A 20,811-nucleotide genomic window follows, 5' to 3' on the forward strand; every position below is an offset into this window, starting at 1 on the left:
TGTACAAAAACCCGATCGAGGTCGCCCTCCTGTTGCTTGTGAGATTAAGTTTTTATTGTTTATACGTTTTAGAGTTTTAAAATTATCAGCAATACGTACAGACCTTACTGAATACGAATACAATACAAGGTTTCATTTTGCCGGCTTTAACTTTTCGCTTACATTAACATTACTAATATTATTATATACGCATACTATTATATTGTTGTACAATATTCCATTTTTTATTGGGCTTCGAATGTTCTCGCTTACTTGGTGTCAAACATTTTCTATTTATACGTAACTTTACTGCAACTTCACATCGCATATATCAATTGGAATCCCCCACAGCTACTTCAGTTATCTTGATTACTCAGTTGGTTATCGGTATGGCATGGAGTATTCGTTTATACAAACAGACTGAATTCAACTAAACCGAGTTTTCAATTATCAATTGGCGCATGAGATGCAGATGGGTGGGCATTGGACATGGGATTGGTGGCTTTAAAATTAGTTAGAACTAAAAGGTACTAATGTAAGGTGCAGAACTACGTAAAAGAATAATTTAGGAGTCGACTTAAACATAAACAACTAAGGATGCATCGGGGGAACCTAACTATAACGTGGCGAACGCTCTGATATCGTCTGTGCGGTGCGTCAAGCCTTAAAATGTACAGCGGATTTATACAAAATCACTTCACGGATTACGAAATGCCCTCCTGGCGACGACGGCAGTCGAAAACTTATGTACAAAGCTTAAGTAAAGGGTGCAGCGCGCTGCGGATTCGTTTGGGCTTTGGGTCGGATCGTGCCTATAACGCTCAACGCTTGGCGACCAGGCGGCATTTCTGGACGCGCACGCGTACTCAGGGAAGCGAGTGAATATTAAACGCAGGTGGCGGTGCTGGTGCGGGTGCAGGAGCTACGGGTACTTCCACCGGCGCCAGCGGCTCTGGTTTCATGGGTTCCACAACCTCCGGCTCCCCGCTGTGCAGCTGGCAGAATACCTTGCGATCCGTCTCGCCAAGGCTCCAATTGGCGGATCGCGCGCAGGGCACATGAGCAGCCGCCTTGCAACATCGCTGGAAACAACATATACTGGCTCCCGTCTGCTGGCAGAGCACACACTGGTACCGCGTACTGTCCCACACCGCCGCATCCAGTCCGTTGATGTGCGCGCCAATCAGTTGGATGTCGTTGCTCCAGACGGCGCAATCCTCGTGCAGCCACACTTCAAAGCCGTGCTCCGAGGTCTTGCCCATGCCGCGGAAGGTTTCCACGAACTTGCTTTCGTGACTGCAATCCAGCGGGTCCACAGATGAACACTGCGAACGGGATTCATTTGGGTCGTCGCTGTAGGATATCGAGCTGTCGTGCGTCTGCTTGCGCTTGCGTTTGTGCTGAAAAAATGATAAGGGAAAGTTAGTTTATAATACCCCAAAACCATTAATGTGTTTCTCATCTCACCATGCTTATCTTGGGAGCCTGCATTATGTGCGCCAGCGTGGCGGGCACAACGGGCAGATTTCTCTCCTGCGTCTTCACCATGTCCTCCCGCCTCCGCTTATTGACAAACAGTCCATCAACGTCCTGTACTCCGGGTGCCTGCACAGCCGCACGATACTCGTCGCAGTCGCTGGTCACCAGATACGGACCGAAGAGATCACCGAGGCCTAGTTTATGAGGGCCTCGCTTGCAGAACACACATATCCAGGTGGAGTCGGTGGTGTCCGCATCATAGCGGTTGCTCAGCGTTGAGCTGTGCATCCCCCTCAAGTTTTTTCGCTCATGCGGCGCCTTTTTGGCCTTTGTCTGCTTTTCGTTTACGTCCTCGGCACTATGGGTGTTCTTGATGCTTACGGATCCGTCCGGTTTGATGAGAATGAAGGGAGATTTAAATCTTAGCTCGGGAACCGCGGCTCCGCCATTTGTGGGCGCCGGAGTGCTGTCCTCGTCGGTGGTGAAGGCGGGTTTTCGTCCCGGCTTCTTTCCATTCTGCTTAGCATTCTTTGCATTACCCTTCCCCGCTGGTCCTTTCTTGCCCTTGCCCACGGCATTCTTTTTCTTGGCTCCGGCCGCTTTTCCCTTGGGAGCGGATGCTGCTTCACTGAGTTGACGAGCTGCCAGAGCCGCAGCAGCCGCTGCCGAGGTGCTGGGTTTGTCATCATCTTCCAGTTCCGGCTCCGGCACCACCTTCTTCTTGCGACCTGGCTTCTTGGCTGGCGGGTCGTCGATCATAAACCGCAGTAGGGAGACATCCATACCCATGGAAAGCCTACGCGGCGGAGGTCTCCGAACTGCAGGTGTTTTAGGTGGAACAGGGGTATTCGATTTACTGTCGTCACCGGCTGCCATGGGAGTCGAAGTGGAACGAGCTTGAGGCGTTGGGCTGTGGACAGGACTTGGTAGCGTTGACTTCATAGCCGCCTTTGTCGCCACCGGTCGGATTTCGGGTGTAGATGCTGGGGTTGAGGCCAAAACTGCTAGCACTGAGGTCTCCTCTTTATCCGCTGGCGCTTCGTCTGCTTTGGAGCTATCCAGAGCCAGCTGGGCTGTCAAATCGTGGGCTACCAACTCTCCCGTATCCTCAGCTGGCTTTTCGGGACTGCATATCCTTTCCGTCTCCTCCTCGATGCCAGCAAACATTTCCTCCAGCTTATCCTCCACTTCACCAAAAGGACAAGGCTCAGAGTTGGCAGCGGGTGAGGTTTTCTTGGGGGATTCGTTCACTGGAGGAGCAGCAACAGCAGGAGTGGAAGGGGGAACATGAGGCGCAGGAGATTCCTTGTTGTCTGCTGGTTCCTCCTCCTCGTCGCACTCGTGCACACTCACAGCCGGCTTGGCATCAATGTCGCCCTGCTCCACGAGGGCAGGAGATGCAGGTGTATCCGTGGTGGCCTTATTGTTGATCTCAGGCTTTTGATTTGTCCGATTATCGTTAACGGCATGACTGCTGTGGCTACTGTGCGTGTTGGCGCTGGAGCTGCTGGAGCTACTGCTACTGCTGTTGCTCTGCGGACTAGGTGGCGGCATTGTGGGAGGCGTATGCTTCTTGGGAGGCTCATCCTCCTGCTGCATACGGTGCTGTTCTGTGCGGTTCCGTTGCAGCAGGGCCTGCCGCTGCTTCTTAGTCTTGGGGTTGTCGTTGTCATGATACAGGGTCGAACTATTGCTATTGCTACTGTGTTCCGCCGGAGCCGGTGATCCTCCACGGCCGTTCTCCTGCGGCGTCTTTGCATTCTGCGCTTGCGACTGGCTTTGCAAACTGAAAGGCTGAAACTCACCGCCTCCATTTTTGGGCGATCCTTTGGGACTGCAGCTGTTATGGTGTGCCGAAGGTTGTGGTTGTTGATGCTGCGTTTTGCTCGCTTCTCCCTCGGGCGCATTTTCATTTGGGGTAACTCTCATTACCATACTGGCTTTTCGTTTGCGTCGCTTTCGACTATTGCTACTGTTGCTGTTCGACTCCAACGACTCCTCATTGGAGGTGGTCAGGTAGGGTGACTCTGGGGCATCTGGCACCGAGTTGCCAGCAGGTTTCTCTGCATCAGCATTTCGGTAGGACAGATCAGTTATTAAAGGCTGTTCTTCCGACTCTGGTTTGTGCTTGACCACTAGATCGAGATTCGTCAATTGCGGATTGCGGGAATGATGCGTCTGATGTTGACTGGAGGAGGCTGTCTGCTGTTGCGCCGCATCCTGGGGTTGACCGTGGAACTGACCGCTGGTCAAGTGGGGTGGAAGGAGGGGCGGCGGAGCTTGTTGGCTGGGCGCATGCTGATTGTGGTAGTGCAAGTGCTGGGGGTGTGATTGTGATTGCGTTTGATCCTGCTGCATGTGTTGGTAGCTGCTTCCTCCCGAGCTATTTAGCTGGTGGTGCAGATGCAGTTGATTGTAGTCCATGGTGGGTGATTGCATCTGATGAGGAGGCGCAGCCAGCGGAGATTGAGGCGTAGGCGGCGTCTGTGGTCCATTGTATTTGGGCGTTAAGTTGTAAGGCGGCTGCTGCTGTTGGTGATAGTTGCGCAGAGGTGAGGCTGAAAATGATATAAGATCAATAGAAGGATCATTCTATATAACGCTCCGTTCATCTTACGTTTCTTGTTGGCATGTTGCTGTGGCACATTGTGTGCGGGCAGTTTACTAGCTGATCCCGCCGACGGGTAGCCAAAGTCCTTGTCCTTCTGCTGATTCTTCCCCGAGATTAGCTCGTGGTCAAAGCTGCGCTTTAATTGCGCCAATTTGAAGTTCTCGTCGCGACTCTGCATGTAGTGCGGGCTGGTTATGTGATTGTTGCTACCACTATTGCTACTGCTGCTGTTGCTCCCCGCGTGATTGCTGTTTCCAGAGGCAGTTGTGGGCGGCGGTGGCGGCAGCAAGGACTCGCAGTCGGCTCCGTTGCTGAGGTTCCCTGAAGGGGCTCCCTGATTCTGGCGGCTGGACTGGAGTAGACTTGCATGGGCAGCAGCCATGGCTGCCATATGTTCCTGCTGCTGCTGCTGAGCGCTGGTCGGCGTGGCATTGGTCGTGAGATTTTGACTGAATCCCAAAGAGATTTGTCAATAGTTGCTTGAAATATAAAGGTTACATTTACTTACATTGAAGGGTAGTTGGGCGCATGCATCAGGGACTGCTGCTGCTGTGAGGACTGCTGTGGCTGCTGGTTTGGCGGCTGCTTGGCCAGCGGCTGGGCCGCGCTGCGGGCAGACTGCAAGGACAGGTCCATGGAGTTGAATGGCAATGTTCCTGAGTAGGGCGGTGCCAGCAATGGATTCATCTGATGGTGGTGGTCCAGCTGGGGATACAAATTGTATGTCAGTACTCCACTGGCTGGCGGAATAGTTAGCCAAAACAAATACAGGAAGGCAGGAAACCAAAGAAAGCAAACTAGGTTAACAACAACTCAACTAAACGAGGCTTAAGAAGGCTTCTACAGGCTAAAAGGCGAAGGAATCGAGCATGCGATTGGGTTCTACTAGGATGTGGATTTCTGGCGGCTGGATCTCGGCGCTTTCTGGCTTTGGCCTAATTACGTTTTTGTGATTGGCCGACATGAAATTGTAAATGGCATCGGGTGGCGGTGCTGGCTGGGAAACGGATCCAGAAACGTGCCAGGCCAGCGGTGATCGCACCATGCCGGGCCGCTCGTTGGACATGTGCGCCAACTGCGGCTGCCGGGGTATGTACGAGGGGATCTGCGGATGAGATGGAGGTCAGATTTCTATTTGGTCAGACTTCAAAGGATGTTACTTACTTGGAGGGGATTCCAGGAGGCGTTCTGAGCCGCCTGACTGAGATGCCCGGGATGCGGATGATTGTTGTTGGCCATCTCTATCGGCTAACTCTTCTTGGCGCTTCCTGCGTATATCACCCAGATCATGGGCCGTCCGTCGTCTCTAGGCAATCCTTTGGCCCAAATGTGGAATGTCAAAGAAAAACCGACAGCTGGAAATTCGAGGGGGCAGGGGGCCGGGGGAGGCGGAGTGGCAGGGGGAGGGTCAGGCGACCTAATCTCGCTGGGAAGGATCCTTCGCACAGGACTTGCTAACTCCGGCCGGACAGCCGCTGCTCCTTTTCGCCCATAAACAAGACCGCACACACTTTTTTCACACACCACCCACACTCATCAACCCACTCGGAAAAGGCAAAAAAGGTTTTTCGCCGCTCTCGTGGTCCTTGCGCGATAACGCGATAACAGGGCAGCCGATAACACAGCCTATCGGACGCTACGCCAAAAGCACGCGGTCTTTCGCACTGCCGAACGTCCTGGTTATTTTGTTTTTATGCCTCTGCTCCATGGCCAGTTGTTTGTGGCTTTTGATTGAAGCGCTTATTGTTAATTAATGCAAGTTCATGGTGATTGAACTATCACCGGGGCGAAGAAACAAAGTTGTACCTCTTGATTTTCAGCTGCAGCGCATTGCGAATTCGTTGCGACGGCGTGCGAATTTTTCTTGTTTTGGGTCGCGTAGCGCAGGAAATTCCGCAAAATGGCTAGGAAACACCTGAACGGGCTCAGTTTTTGCGGCTAACACATCGCGGCGAATGACGAGGGCTAAAGTAAATACTATTTCGCAAATGCCGCAACGTTGTTGCAATGTTTTTACGTGTATTTTCAATTGTTTAAAACAAAATGTAATTTATTAGAGCTGGAACATGAGTCGATGATTATGCGATACTATCGATTCGCTCAGCGAGCTGCCAACATCGATATTTTTCATGCAACCATCGTTAATACTCACTGCTTTCGCGGTCACGGCTTGTAAATATTATTAAATATTGTTTAATATTATTAATTATTAAATGGTCTATAAAACCCCTTTTGATACTCTAAATATGTTATAAATTAAATTAATGGTGAATCTGAAAAGTTTCCCCGAATACCAAAAAATACCTTTTGGCGGGAAAACACAACTTTTCAGCCCTGGTCGAAATGCCCTACAACGCAATGATACTTGTGCAGCAAAATGAGCGCGGGAAAACGTGGAGCCTTGATTATATTCGAAGGATGCGATCGCAGTGGCAAGACCACTCAGAGCCGCCTCCTGGGTGAGTTACTGCAGGCCCAGAAACCGGCTGGAGCACGTGTTGACCATCGAATCTCTTCCAGTTGAGCTTCTCAAATCGAAGGACATTCCCGTTCAGGCCATGAACTTTCCGGATCGCAGTTCCTGCATTGGCCAGATGATAAACTCCTATCTGACCAACAGCAAGGACCTGCCGGACGAGGTGATCCACCTGTTGTTCGCCGCCAATCGCTGGGAGCACATGAACCAGGTGAAGCAGAAGCTTTTGGAAGGCGTAACCTTAGTTGTAGATCGATATTCCCACTCTGGAGTGGCCTATAGTGCGGCCAAGGGATTGCATATCGACTGGTGCTATGCCCCGGAAAGGGGACTTATTAAGCCAGATGCAGTATTCTATTTAAGAGCACCGGCCAACGACCTTGCGAGTCGCGGGAAGTACGGTGAAGAGCGGTCAGTAGTTGCGGTATATGTATAGAAAGTCAACAAGATAAGAGCTCACCGTATCTTTTGCAATTGCAGCTATGAAAGAGCCGAGTTCCAGGGGCGTGTGGCCCAGGTATTTGATCGCCTCTGCTCCCAGGAGGCCAGCTATTGGCATCAGTTCGATGCTAGCCAGCCGGCGGAGGATTTGCATGCCCAGATAGTGAGCATTACGGAGGAACTCCTGCCCAAAGTGGCCACCCAGCCGCTGGATAAGTTATCATAGCGCAGGGGCATGCATCGGCATTCATTAGAGGGGATTTACCTTGATTTATGCCATACACGGGTTTTTGTAATAAATGCATTTAAATGGCGCTTAACTTTTAATTTACGATAAGGCCGCAGGCAATAAATCCAAGCCTCGGTCGATATACATAGGTGTTGAGCGAAATGCATTCACACAGCACAGGATTGCACATCAAGTGGATTAAGGAGCGGGATTTAGTGTAAGCCCGCTGGCAAATGCAATTTAATTTCCGTAATCCCCATCCATCATAAAAAAGAAGGCAGCTTCCACGTTTGGTTGCTCCATTGTAGTTCGTTTATTTGTAATACACCATTACTGAGGGCTCTCTCTCTTGACTAAATGCTAAGCTAATGCGAAAAATAATTTATGCGGATCAAACTTAGTTGCTAAACCATCAAAAAACAGCACTCCAACTAGTTGAGCTCGTAGCTGTCGTAGCCCAAATCGTCGCGTCGACTGCGTTGGCTGGCTGGCTGGGGATTCCTCGTCCGCAGGGTCAGCTGGCGGTAACCCACACCCGGCTTGTAATCCACATTGATGGGGGCATGGGGTCGCAGACTGGTCACGCCGCCCCGCCTCTTCTGCGCCTGGTGGTAGAAGGCTATGTCGCCGTAGCTGTGCTTCGGCCACATGCACTCACAGCCGGAGGGCACGGTCCGTGTCTCCGATTCCCAGCAGCCGGAGGCGTCGTTCAGCCGGATCAGGTGGATGGTGCGGTTGAGCTGGATGCACGAGAAGCCCGTCGCCGAGCAGATCTGAATGGGAGCATAAGGTATCCATCAGACCCTTAATTGATTTCCTTGATAGAACTTATTTACTAGCCCACCTCTCGTTTCTCGCCGCGCTCGGAGAGCAGAGCTCTAAGCAGTTCATTGCCCCTGTAACCGTACTCGTAGTTGTGGCTCCTCGAGGGCTGGGGTGAGTAGCTGTGGGCACAGGTCACCTCCACGTAGTGGTTGGGTCGGTAGTCGCCACTCTCCAGCTTCACGGTCACGCGGTTCGTGGGGCACAGGGACTGATAGGTGACTACCTGTTAGGGATGAATAAGGTAGTTTTCAGAATTGTTGAGATTTTTTTTTTTAAGTTAAGATTGACATTGACTTAAGATTATGTATTGGTGCCATACCAATCACTTTGTTTTTAAGGTGTCTAGAAGTGTGCAGTAAATAAAAAAGAGTAATTATAAATGAATTTGTTCTGTCTAACTTTAAAATATTATGCTGCACACTTATTCATTATGATTCATATAACCCCTGTCTTGAATGCGTACATACCTCATATGTTTGAAACTAAAGACAAAAAATCTTTATCTTTTTCCAAATTTTCACATAATTTACTTCGTCTTTGGAATCTGATTGATTCTGGTTTATTATATTGAAAGAAAAACGTTTAAAATCCTTGGGATAATAAACCATAAAAATAATATAAAATTATTTTATACGGCTCTGTAAAATCTTTAAATTTTTAATTTGTCTTAAAACGTAGTACATTTTTCACTGCATACTTTTAGGCACATTTTCAAGCTACTTAAAATCTCCAATAATCTTGTAAGTCAAATGTCTTCTGTTTTTGTTATATTTATATCTATAGTATAAGTACTCACCCCGTCTGTGCTAGGAAATGGTACCGGAGGCATCACACTCCGCACGCGGCGCTTGCGCACATTCTGGATTCCGTAGGGCAGGTTGCCATTTAGCTCGTCCGCGTACTCATCCTGTCCTGCATAATCCTCCTCGCCCTCAATGTCCACGTCATCCGGAACGCCAGTTGGGAACTTATTGTCGGGGTACTCCGGCTGACCCGGTTCCCCTGCTCCTGTTTCATCCATGGATGCCCTGAAATTGCATATGCATGGAAATTTGTTAGTTTTGGCCATGAATTAGCGCCGTTCTCATCTCGCGGCCCACTGGAGCTGCTTTTGCCGCCACGGCTGTCTGGTGTCTCCGCAGGCAGGCGGAAATGACTGCGAAAGCGGTTTTACACAGGGAAAATATTGAAAATATAGAAAGTTTATAAAATAACTTGTTAAAATTAACTTAACTTGTATCAAAGATAACTATACAAAATAATTTTGTTAATTATTGAGTGTGATAAAATATTAAAATGCAAAAAAGCAAGGATACCTCTTGTGAATAAAAATTCCTTTGAAAGAAGCTTAGAGATGCATTAAAAAAAATTAAAAATTTAAAAAAAAATGTTAAAAAATTCTTTATTTAATGATTGATAAATGATAACTTAAAAAAGTGAGGAAAATTTTAAATAAATATTTTAACAGACTAACTATCTCAGGACACTATTTGGCGATGGTTTTTTTCTTTTAATGAGAATGATAAATCCGAGTGAGAAAACATATTTAGGAATTTTCTTCTATGTGGTATTTGCCTGCGGTGGCGTGGTTTAACAAAAAAAAATAAATTCGTTTTTGACGTTTGTTATTTGCATGGCCGCCGCTTCTTTTCTGCAATTTTTCCAGCTGGCCAACAAAAGCGCATCATTCTGCATTCAACTGCAGCAAATGCCAATGAATTTTTTAGCTTTCGCTTTGGCGCGCGGCTTTGTCTGAGGATTGGGTACACCATGGTGCAGCTGGATGGCGATTGGGGGGCAGGAGATGGCGATGGAGCTGCTCTTGGTGATGGTCCTGGCACTGTCCTGAGCCTGTGGCGCGGCACAAAGCTCTCCGCTTCGCGAATGTCGTTGGCTGCCAGCGGATTTCCCCTTTTCGTTGTCGATGCCACAGCGCCAGCTCCCTTGTCCTTATTCCCAGATATATACCAACTGCTATACAAGGCCCTTTCCCCATTTTCCCTGCCCCGAAGCTTAGCTTTTCAGATCCAGCGGCGTTGGCATTTTTGAAGCGCGCTTTCAGGGCAACAACGGCTTTGATAGTTTTGTCGCAAAGTTTGCGAAAATGTTTTGAAACGAGTGCAACTGGAATAGTTGAGGTGAGCGGCTGGTTTAAATAGGGGCTGGCATAATACTGTTTTGTGGTCCTGCGACAGCGACAAGTGAATAATTGTGGGCTTTATCTGTACCTCTTTCCGAGGGTTTAATCTGAAACTATTTGGCTTTCCAGAGGATTAAGGAAATTTAGATTTTTACAATTTTAACAATGTATATCTTACAAAAAATAATACAAAAATAAAATTAAAAAAAATAAAAAAAGAGTCACTAAATTGTTCTAAATTGGATTTAAGAAATGTTTTAAGAAAGATACATTTAACAAATAGGTCGTTACGGAATGCAACGAAATGTTGTATGTTTTACGTTGCACGTACACTGTACGTGTGCTGCCTGAGGCTGAGCAGAACTTTGACATGCAAACCGCTCACTTAAATATATGTAAAATCTAAATTTAAATTTGAACAATAATTTTTAATATTTGTATCCGAAGTCCGGGCAAAGTAATAAATCGTTATAATATTTTAAGGAGTATATAAAATGAGAAATATATACATAGGGTGAGAAAAACATGATATATTGTTTTGATAATAGAAATAATCACATCTACTCAATATTTCACTATTCTTTATTTTTTTTAGGGGATTAAAATAAAGATAGAGATAGAATTTAGCCTTTTCTTTCCATTTAAACTAATGTTTAAATATTTGAATTGGATAATTCCTCTCAAGCAAAAAAAAATGACAGAAAAGACTGCAGGGTATTCTTGTAACAAGAGCAGTAGTTGCTGCTCTCCCCGGTCATATTTCGGCTTAAATTTCTTTTGTCGCACTTCAACTATCCTTGGCTATTCATTTTTGGTGAATGGAAGACGCAGATTACGTAATCCCCGGCTCAGGGTGCACATGATCCTTGCAGCTCCTGATCTCGTTGAGTCCGACAAAGGGGATAAAACCCAGTCGACTGGAGGAATCAGCTTAAACGCTTACGTTTGTGCTCACGCTTACGTCATGGGATGTCGGCATTGACATTTAGTTGATATGCAACCAGAAAGCCAGAGCCGAGATTATTCGGACTGCCGGGGTCTGCAGATTCTGCAGAAGGACCAGGAAAGGCAGTGCAATAGGAGTAGGAAGTGGTACCAACGATAGGGCTTCAGTCCCCTTTGTCGGCTCCAATCATTGGCGGTCACATTTGCCGGAATGTGAAGCCAATGAATATGAGTCAAGTCCCCCTATCCGCCACCATGGCTAATTTCCATGTTTGGGTTTTCAGTTTTCGCTCCATTGTGTTGCCTAACCAGAGATGTGCTTATGCTAGGGTGCTGCACCTTACAACAACTCTAAAACTTTTATTTGTGATTTAAAGACAACTTGATAATATGAAAGAGCTAATTTTTAAATTTAAAAAAAGTTTAGCTATTCAGGACCGATTTGTTATCATCATAATGATATTCATTTCTAATAATTATAATTCAAGTAAGGGGAAGATAATTCGCATTTTTAAGATGTGCTTTGAATTATTAGTCTTTCAAGACTGGAAAAGACCCTGAGGTCTTATGACATTGTAAATTTGATTTAGTATATATATAATAAATTTAATAATTAATTAATTATAAGACTGTATTAAAATATATTAAAAAACAAAAAAACAAGCAATTGTCAGTAGTTTTTTTTAACAATTTTTACTTGTTGCTTAAATAACGATAATTGTGCAATATTAAGCAATACGCAGGATAAAAAGCGATTAATTTAAATTTAATATTTTGAAATAAGTCAATACTTTGATAAAAATGTAACCTTTGCCATCCCTGCTCTTACCTTGGGCCGATGTTGCTGCTGCGGCTGCGACGCGCCAGCAACAATTGCTCCTGCTCCGGTGGCGGCAGCCAGTTGAAGTTGCTGTTGTCGTTGCTGTTCGTGTTGCTGTTGCCGTTGCCGTTGCCGTTGCTATTGCTGTTGTCCTGGCTTTGGTCCTGTTCCTGGGCAGCAGCAAACCTGCCCACACCTTGAACGGCCGCATTTAAGTCGGACAATTGCAGACGGAAGTCATTGCGAGCATTCTCTGGATCATCATCAAACTGTCCCTGTTGCTGTTGCCCGAGTTGCTGTTGCTGCTGCTGTTGCTGCTGTTGCTGTTGCTGTTGCTGTTGCTCATGTTGCTGCCTCCGTTGTAGATGTTGCTGCCTGTCGTATATGCCGTGCAGGGGATTTCCGTAGAGTTTTTGCTGCTGCTGCCATTTGGCCGGTGCTTTGTTGTAGTTATAGTTGTCATTGTTGTCGTCCTCGTTGCTATCTGCAATGCCATCAACATCCACATTCGGATCCACGGCCCCCAGCTCCCACTTGTAGTTGTAATCCCCGTTGTTGTTGGCGGTGCTCCTATAGCCGTATCTATTGTTTTTGAGCCCCGGCGTCGATTCCATCGCCTCGTCGCAGGCCAGGGCGAGCGTTCGTCTGGAAGAGCCGCTGCCAAAACAGCGAGCAGCTAGAATGGCGGCCAGGAGCAGCTGCAAATGTGGCAGAAACAAAGAGATTCGGGCGATAAGTGGGGTGCGGCACGAACGGAAATGTTAAACAATTGTTGTGTGGCTAATAAACTGCAAAGTGTCAACAGTTGGGCGACATTCTATAGACGTCGTTCGGGGGGTTTTCCCATGCAAATATACCCATTCGAACGGCAAACAATGCAGGCGGATTAATATTTATCGCTTGAGATTAGATATTCACTAAATAGCTTCATAAAAAGAGTGTTTGCGCATCAGAAGCTTATGGAAAACAATATCCCCACCACAAGTTGGGTAAATAAACGCCAGTTTTATTATGGGATTTTTTAGAGCTAATGCTGTTATGAAATACTTGAGTATTTAAAGGTATTATTTTATTTAAAAGTTAAAAAGGCAATAGAAAATAATATTTATGAATGTGTAATTAACTAATGAACGTGGAATTTTAGGACGCTGAAGCTGTTATGATATACATATTTTTAGGCATTTAGGCTGTTATGATACACATATTTTTACGCATTTAATTTCGTATTCAATACCTTTCTTCCAGGAATATTTTATTTTGATTATCTACCTATCGTTGGGTATACTTCTATTTAAGTGCTTGAAAATGTATACTGTTTATCACTGGAAGTGATAATGACTATGAGCACACTATCAACTCAGTCTTACAATAAATAGACCACTACCTATACAAATAAATTTGATAAACATACCTTTCTTTCTAGAAAAATAAATTATTTTAGTGTTATTCCCCCTTCTCATTTTTTATCGTTGTATTTGTATTTGTTTAGCAGTTAGCCACTTATAAATACTTGAGAGATAGTCTGGCGATAAGAATCATTATAAAATACATTTTTACCTTTAATAAGAACGTTTAAAAATTCGTTTTGCATCCAGTTTAAAAGTGAACCTTAGATTATTTGTTACGAGTAGTAAAAGTTTTTTAATTTCCCAAAACTTTGTAGACTAGTGCTGCAGCCCGTAAATCGACCACTAATTCAACTAAGAACTCAACAAAATTCCGATTGACGAAACCAAAAACTTAAACAGCCTCCCAGGTCCCAGTGCGCCGGCTAAAGGGAAAGTTCAATTCCCAGCTGGATGTTGACAATCAATGTGCGTTGAGAACGGCATAACGTCAGGACCAAAACCGAACCCAAATAAGATGAAAAGTTTTCGGGTGGCTTTCCTGCCCCGCGCTGCCATCCTGAGGTTTCTCTCCAATCCTCTGGAACACGAAAGTTTTTGGCCAAGATTTTCAGACATGTCTGTATTTGTGTCTGGTGGGGATGTGCGATGGCTCTGATTATGTGGTTTGGCCAAAAAAAGTGCCCCAAGTGAAAATAGTTGGGGCGACCTTTAGCGATAATATGCTGCACGCGCTTCCTATCCTATATAGGCATCCAGATATCGTCATACCCGCACATATAGAGCTACATTCATTAGAGGCACACACTACGTGACCGAATAGTTGGCGCCGGAAATGCTCAAAACTAAGATATGAACACAGTGCTGGAGAGCAGCTCCACTTCCTGTTCCCTTTTTGCCCTGACGCTCTACAAGTTCTTTTGTCTCAATCTAGTTTTTACAGGCACTGGAAAAAAATAATATTTAATATATTTTATTCTCAAATAATACGGCTTCTTTAACTTTTATTTGTAGTTAACAATTTCACAATTACGTGAATAATATTACGTTATATGTATACCTAAAAATATATTTTCATAGAATGTTATTCAAATTAATTTAATTAATTTTTTTAAGTCAAGATTATATGATGATACTATAATACGATATATCATCACTCCAAAAGGAGTATCTGGGATTTTTCTTTAAAGTTTAGTGTTCATATCTTATCTAATTTTTTTAGTTCGTTAAGCGATATAATAGCTAAAAAAGTTAGGATTTTCCTTGAAATGTGGTCTTCATATTCTTTTTTTAGTAAGATCCCATCTGCTTTTTTCTCTGTTTTCTATTTGTGCTGGTATACAGCTGTATGCGTCAAGTATCTTGGATATATGCAAGTGTTGTTGCCGCTCTGGATTTATAAGATTTCTTTTATGCTCTTGCCGGGCCTACCACAAAACTTCTTTCATTTATCTCGGCCTGTTCCTCACTTGGATCCCCATCCCCGAACCGCCCATCTGGGAGGAGCGCCTCCAAGTTCGGGGGGCCAGCAAGTTTGTCAAACTATTTGTATGGAATTCACAATTTGTGTTGATGAAGTTTCGCCCAAGTCGGTCCGAGTCGCAAAGCTTACGAAGGCGACCGCGTGATCTGCGTGAACTGTGTGAACAAGTGTTTATGGAATTGAATTATTTTCCTTCTTTCTTTTTTCGTTTCCCGCCTGGATTTTCCCTAGTTTTGTTTCTGGCAAAAGCAGGTGGAAAGGTGGGCTTTTGGTGTGCTATCTGTTTTTGGGGCTTACAGGTGGCTTTGTCTTAGTCATGGGCACTCGCTTTGTGCGATTTAAAGTGGCCCCAATAAGCCGATTTCTCGGGTCAAACTGCCCGGGAAGAAAGTACGTTTTACTTTGGTGTCGGCTTATGCTTTCAAAAAACTGCTGCTTTTTTTACAAAGCCATTAATTTTTAAGTTGCCACAGAATTGAAAATTGTTTGACAGGTGTTTGTTAATTATTTTACAGAGTTTCGAGCAGAACAATGAGTTTCCACTTTAACTAAAACAGTGTCAATTTTAGTTTTCTTCGTTTTCAAAATTTTTGATAAATTTGATTTATTTTTATTTTTCTAATAAACAGTACCTTTAATGATAAAAATTATTTAAGATACTCTGTTTATATGGAATTAATTTGTGATTGTTTCCACCTTACATGATGTTATACACCCGTTAGTAAATACAATGCACTACTTCTATGAGCTATAAAATTATTGTTGTAAAACTCTTTAAAATTATTTTAATAACACGCCTTGAAGTACATGGTGTGTACTATTTCCTTTCACTTTTCTAAATAAATTTTCACCTTATAAAGGTATTTCTTCCATGATTTATCTGCGTGAGGTCTCCAGTTGCACTTTAATTAAAAATGCAGTGATATAACTTCAGCACTACCCGGTTTGTGGAAGCCGCTTAGCCTCGATTTATTTTGATATTGTTGTGAAATACGGTTCACGTATTTCGTCGCATATTTTTGTTGCAAAACCGAGAGCCGAAACAAAAACAATAACAAAGGCTTGGTTGGCCATTGAAAATATAATTTCATAATTTATGGTGTTAGTTCTCGCATAGCGTTCACCCCTGCTCTCTCGAGCCTTATGCAAATGATTGTTTTTCCGTATATTATTGCATATTTTTCCTGCTCTTTTTTCTATGTTACCCCTGCCATGGAAGAGAGCTCGACTGCTGGCTGTTGCCATTCAATTACATTTTTGCAATCAAACAGCTATGTGGCCAGACAATGTTCAGCTGCTCACCTGGCCAGAACAGACAGACAAATATGCTATGGTGTGTATCTGTGGATATATCTAGCGATGTGGCAGAGGTACCTACCATATGTGCGGGGGGGCCTGATGTATATTGCATAAATTTGTGACCTTTCAGTTTTCAATTGAATTTCTCTGCACGGCGGCAATTGTTCGAGGAAAACTTGGTCCTTGCATTTTCAGCAGGCGGAAAAACAACACAACTAAGCGGGTAGAGTACCAATTTGCATGGTTGTAGTGGTCTGTGTTTTTTGGGGCCACAGTGGGTGGACGATTTTCTATATATATAGCTATATATATGGCTGGGAAAACAGGAGCCTGCAATTCTCCCCTCGATTTGTTTTAATTGTTGTTCTCTGCTGCTGCTGCTGCTGCTGCTACTGTTGATCCCCCTTGTTATTGTTATTTTTTCGACTCTGTCTGGCGCTTATTGGCAATTGTCAAATATTGGTTTTTTCCTATTATTGTTTCATCAATGGCATGAAGCGATTTTAATTAATCGCCCCCAAAGTTTGCCAATTTCAAAGTTTTTGCGCATTAATTTGTTGCCATGTTCATGTTGGCCAACAGTTGACGGCATTCGGGATGGACCTAAATTTAAGTTTGGGGCCAGGCCACCGTAAGAGCCGTCCCAAGTAGAATTTATATTACGCATACGCCATGTGTGACGTCCTCGGTTGCCATGTTCACAGATACACTTACGCACATTCACTCACATGCGGAAGGGACTTGTACGAGTAGCAGATTGGTTGCTCTGCTGGCTGCAAATCCTGTTAATCACCTCTATCACAGGTGAGGCATCTGCACGTAGCTCACTTTTTGCCGCTTTAAGTCGCCGCAGTGTTGTAACAGCAGCATGAAAGAGACAGCAGGGGTGGGGATAGAAGGAGAGGGGCATGTGGTGGGGAGTAGTTACAACCATTGATGGTAGCATGTCTGTTTTTTAGCCAAATTTGCACTTCTTTTTGCTCATATCTAGAGTGAACATTGCGAATAACGGCACAGCCAGTATTCATCCATTCACTCGATGATTCATTCGATGATCCGATGATTCATCGATTTTACGATGGTTCATTAATTTGAGATTTTATGATTTAACGATTTGATGATTTTATATTTTTATAATGTGTTACTTTGATGATTTCTTTCTTTCATTTTAAAAATTCTTACTCTATGTTGAGTTTTATGATGTATTTTCTTTAATTTATATTTTATAATTTTTTGTCGAAAAACGAAAAAGGTATTTTGCTCTCACAACAAATTCAGAAGGACATGGCTAACCTTTTGTCGCATCCTTGCTCATCTTCAAGAACTTGACTTGTCTGCCTTTTCAAATGTATATTTGCCCAGCACTGCTCAGAGGTTAGCATATGCAGGTGGAGAAGTTAAATACACACCGGTTCCGTCAACTGAGTCTTTGATCCGGCTGATGCCTCCACCGGTGTCCTAGCAGGGTCTTAATGCCGCAATTAGTGGCTCTTCCTGCACGCCGGCTTATTTGTGGTCCTGCGTTTTATGACTCTCATTTGCCGATTTCGACGAGGAGTGCATTACAGGATTTTCCACTGACCTCCAACCTCTGGCCAACTAAATCTAATCTCTCAACGGACGAACAACGAACTCGGTCGAGCAATTTGTGCAATCCTCTAATACAGCTTACTTGAATTGAATGGCTGGGGCCAATATTGCCAGCCATTCTCTCATAATTTTTGGTTCTCCATTTAACGCCTTTGTCTGCCATTGTCTGCCAGTAGAGCACTATAATATAGGGAATTAATACTACCCCCATTCATTCGAGAATCGAAAATTACCGGGTAGAAAATCGAAAGTCTCTAACAATGGGTTAAATGCAGGAATTAAAGTTCCCCGGAACCGGAATAAAAATTACGATAAACATAGGTTTCTTAAAAAATATAACATTTTCTAAAACATACAAGATGTTGGGCTTGTTGAATAAGCGTATATATTAGGAAAGGAATTAAGTTTTATTTCTTAAAGATGTTATGTATATGAATTTTGGTTTTTCAAAGGATATTTATATATCTTTGGATAACTATAAATTTTGTTTCAGTGATATCTGCATTTTTATTCATATAGTAATAATTGATTTCAGTTCTACTGTTTCCCAAATTTTAGAAGTGATATTCACTTAGTTTACAACATTTTTTGTATAGTCATTCTCCTTTTGAGTCTCCGCTTTTCGCAACTGGCCAAATTCCTGTTTGTTTGGCTTGCTTTGATTTCCGTATTGATTTATATGAAGCGGACTGTGAGTGTGTGCGTGCGGGGAATGCAACAAGTGCAACAATGCAATCAACGCATGCACACTGACTCGGTCGTTTACACAACCCCATGTATTTAAATGTTGCCCCAAGCATGTGTTTGTGGCATCGTGTGGAATTCTTGCTGCCTTATAGGATATGTGGGTTAGAGGGCGAGTTTGCTTGTGCACAGAAATAAATGTTTTGGGTGGGATATTTAAAAAAAAATAGGGTACACTGCACAGGGAATATTTTACTTTAAGGAGTTGCCACACAGTTTACAATGTATACTGTGTGTGTGAGGTCCGAGTGAGGACAAAGAGAATCGCCAGTTCTGAATAGGTAACAATCTTATATGTGTATTAAAAAAAATATTTTCAAAAAAATACAATCAAATCTTTTAAGATTAGGTATGCTGTATATAATCAAATTTAAGCTTTTTGAATAAATTAAAAAATCTTTTAAGACCGACATGAATTATAGCATACTTTTTGACGCCCCTATTAAAGATCTCTCATAAATCACAATTGTAATTCGATTTTATAATAGGGTTTTCTTTATCAAAATTTGTATACTCAGTATACTTTTTATCTGAGTGTGCTAGTGCAGCTGAGTGGGAGTGGAGCATATTGAAATTGTTGCCATAGCGAGCGTAATCCCTGCCAGCGACGGGCTTACACCCGCTATGAAAAGGGCAGATCGGCAGCCTTTCAGCCTTTCAGCCTTTCCCAATGCTGATGCCAACGGAAAAAATGTAATAAACGCCAAGCAAAATATTTGTCAAATCAATTTAGCTCACACCAAAAGAAGGGTGAGCGAGTGTCAAGGGCAGGACGGAGAAAGGAGAAAATATGCAGAGTTCACCCGCACATTCACACTTGGCTACAACACATTTTCGTGTGAGTGCGGGCTGAAAGTCGATGGAAAGTTTTGGCCCAGTGAGATAAATGGCACTTGAACGTATTATTCTCTCCTTTCTGGTGGGGTAAATGCGATTTGCCAAGGTGCATTTGCAACTCCTTATCAACTGGGAAATGAGGTGAGCCACACCGATAAGGCTAGCTTTGAAAGCTTTCTCGGAAAGTTTTACGTTTGCCCTGTTGTGTAATCTATTTTACTTACGAGTAGTGGTTATTCGTACTATATTTCTACGTTTCTCCATAGTTATTAAAATATCCTGCCATTTAAAGTACCAAAGAATAGTTCAAGTGCAAATAAATTAAATCAAAATCATTTAAGAGTAGGTGCTGATAAGCTGGTTCTTAAATGTCATTCTCTCTAAGGTATGTCTTTCAAGACCCATATAAATATTGAATATTTTTTTTGAAAGGATATCTCAGCGCCTGCCTTCTCCCGTTCTCAGAATTCCATTTTTTATTTCATGATATTTTATTTTATTCCGTTTATTCCTTTCTTATTCGCAATTTGGCCTTTTGTGCCGGGGACCGCCCAACGGGAATATAACATGACAGCGACCCTAGTCTAGCTGTCTGACGTGTGTGTAAAAAATTATTGAAGCCTCCGCTGAAAGGGGGCTGCTCTATCCCGTGCTCTTCCATTGCATATATATTTTCTATGGTATATGGCGCATGCTTTGATTGAGGTATGCCACACCAACAATAACAGGCAGCCAGCAGAAATCTCCACTTATTTATTAAATTTACTGCGCTGCCTGTCGCCCGGGAGACGGCGCCGAAAAGCAGGCAACACTAAGTGTGGCCCAAAAACTGGGGGAACGAAGCCCCCAAAGGCTCTGGAAAAGGGCTGAAAATTAAAGTTGACCAACTGTCAGAGGATGGCAGGCTCAAGTGGCCGTGGATTTACCCCCAAAAAGCCCCGAGGCCGTTGTAAATTCGCATTAAAATATGTCAAAATGACAAAAGTCTTTGCTTCTCTTTCATAATTTCGATGGAGTTGTTTACGTAGCGGCAGTGATGAGCAAAGCCTAAGAACATTGTAACTATTAGTAAAAAACAAGTAAAAAAATTGTATCACAAGCGTTACAAAGGATATTTATCCTTTAAAATATGTAAATTTGTAGAAAGATTATAAAAAATATAAATTAAAACTTTTAAACTTTTAATATGTACCTTAAAAGAGGTTTATATCTCATAAATATTTATCTTTTTAAGAAAGTTTTTAATTTAAGAAGTGGAATTTCATAAGACGTTTTTTTTAATTAAATAAAAAAGTTCGTGAATAGTTCCTTTCCTAGTATTGTACAAATAAGAACCAAATTATAATAAATATAAATATAATTTATTCTTCTATATAAAAAGACATATACATTTTTCCCAGTTAGGTACCTTTAGTTTGGGACACTCCTTGCTGTGGTCCTGTGATTGCTTTTGCGCCCCATCGACAATCCTTTGAGCTGTTGTCGTCGCCTGACAAATTGATGCTTTGACATCCTTCGAGCAAAAGTTTAATCTCTCTCATTGACGAAGTTAAGGCGCCCTGAGCCA

General features: G+C 43.5%; 3 protein-coding genes across 4 annotated transcripts in view; 1 reads left to right on the plus strand and 2 right to left on the minus strand.

The window, feature by feature from the left end:
* Positions 1–32: 32 nt before the first annotated feature.
* Positions 33–6,138, minus strand: LOC108022706 (uncharacterized protein CG5098). 2 transcript variants are annotated; one of them, XM_017091780.3, is made up of 6 exons: positions 5,234–6,138; positions 5,013–5,174; positions 4,578–4,774; positions 4,076–4,518; positions 1,447–4,016; positions 33–1,379 (listed from the first exon to the last, which is right to left on the minus strand). In XM_017091780.3, exons 1-6 carry the CDS (start codon positions 5,306–5,308, stop codon positions 846–848), a joined length of 3,981 nt encoding a protein of 1,326 aa, XP_016947269.1. In that variant the 5' UTR covers positions 5,309–6,138; the 3' UTR covers positions 33–845. The 2 variants fall into 2 exon arrangements, with proteins under 2 accessions (XP_016947269.1, XP_016947270.1); XM_017091781.3 differs by lacking the exon at positions 5,013–5,174 and having other exon boundaries at positions 5,876–6,138.
* A 271-nt stretch (positions 6,139–6,409) lies between these two features.
* LOC108023102 (uncharacterized) lies at positions 6,410–7,300 on the plus strand. The gene is made up of 3 exons (XM_017092367.3): positions 6,410–6,528; positions 6,590–6,956; positions 7,026–7,300. Exons 1-3 carry the CDS (start codon positions 6,447–6,449, stop codon positions 7,210–7,212), a joined length of 636 nt encoding a protein of 211 aa, XP_016947856.1. The 5' UTR covers positions 6,410–6,446; the 3' UTR covers positions 7,213–7,300.
* Positions 7,301–7,504: 204 nt separating this feature from the next.
* Positions 7,505–20,811, minus strand: part of LOC108023101 (uncharacterized) — a 30,968-nt gene continuing 17,661 nt past the window's right edge. Inside the window, exons 2-5 of the mRNA XM_017092365.2 lie at positions 11,955–12,643; positions 8,837–9,068; positions 8,060–8,263; positions 7,505–7,988 (exon numbers count right to left, since the gene is read on the minus strand). Of these exons, the coding sequence (XP_016947854.1) occupies positions 7,647–7,988; positions 8,060–8,263; positions 8,837–9,068; positions 11,955–12,643 (1,467 nt within the window). The 3' untranslated portion in view covers positions 7,505–7,646. The remainder of the gene's footprint in view (positions 7,989–8,059; positions 8,264–8,836; positions 9,069–11,954; positions 12,644–20,811) is intronic.

Source organism: Drosophila biarmipes, chromosome 2R (assembly GCF_025231255.1).
Source record: "Drosophila biarmipes strain raj3 chromosome 2R, RU_DBia_V1.1, whole genome shotgun sequence".
Classification (NCBI taxonomy): Eukaryota; Metazoa; Arthropoda; class Insecta; order Diptera; family Drosophilidae; genus Drosophila; species Drosophila biarmipes.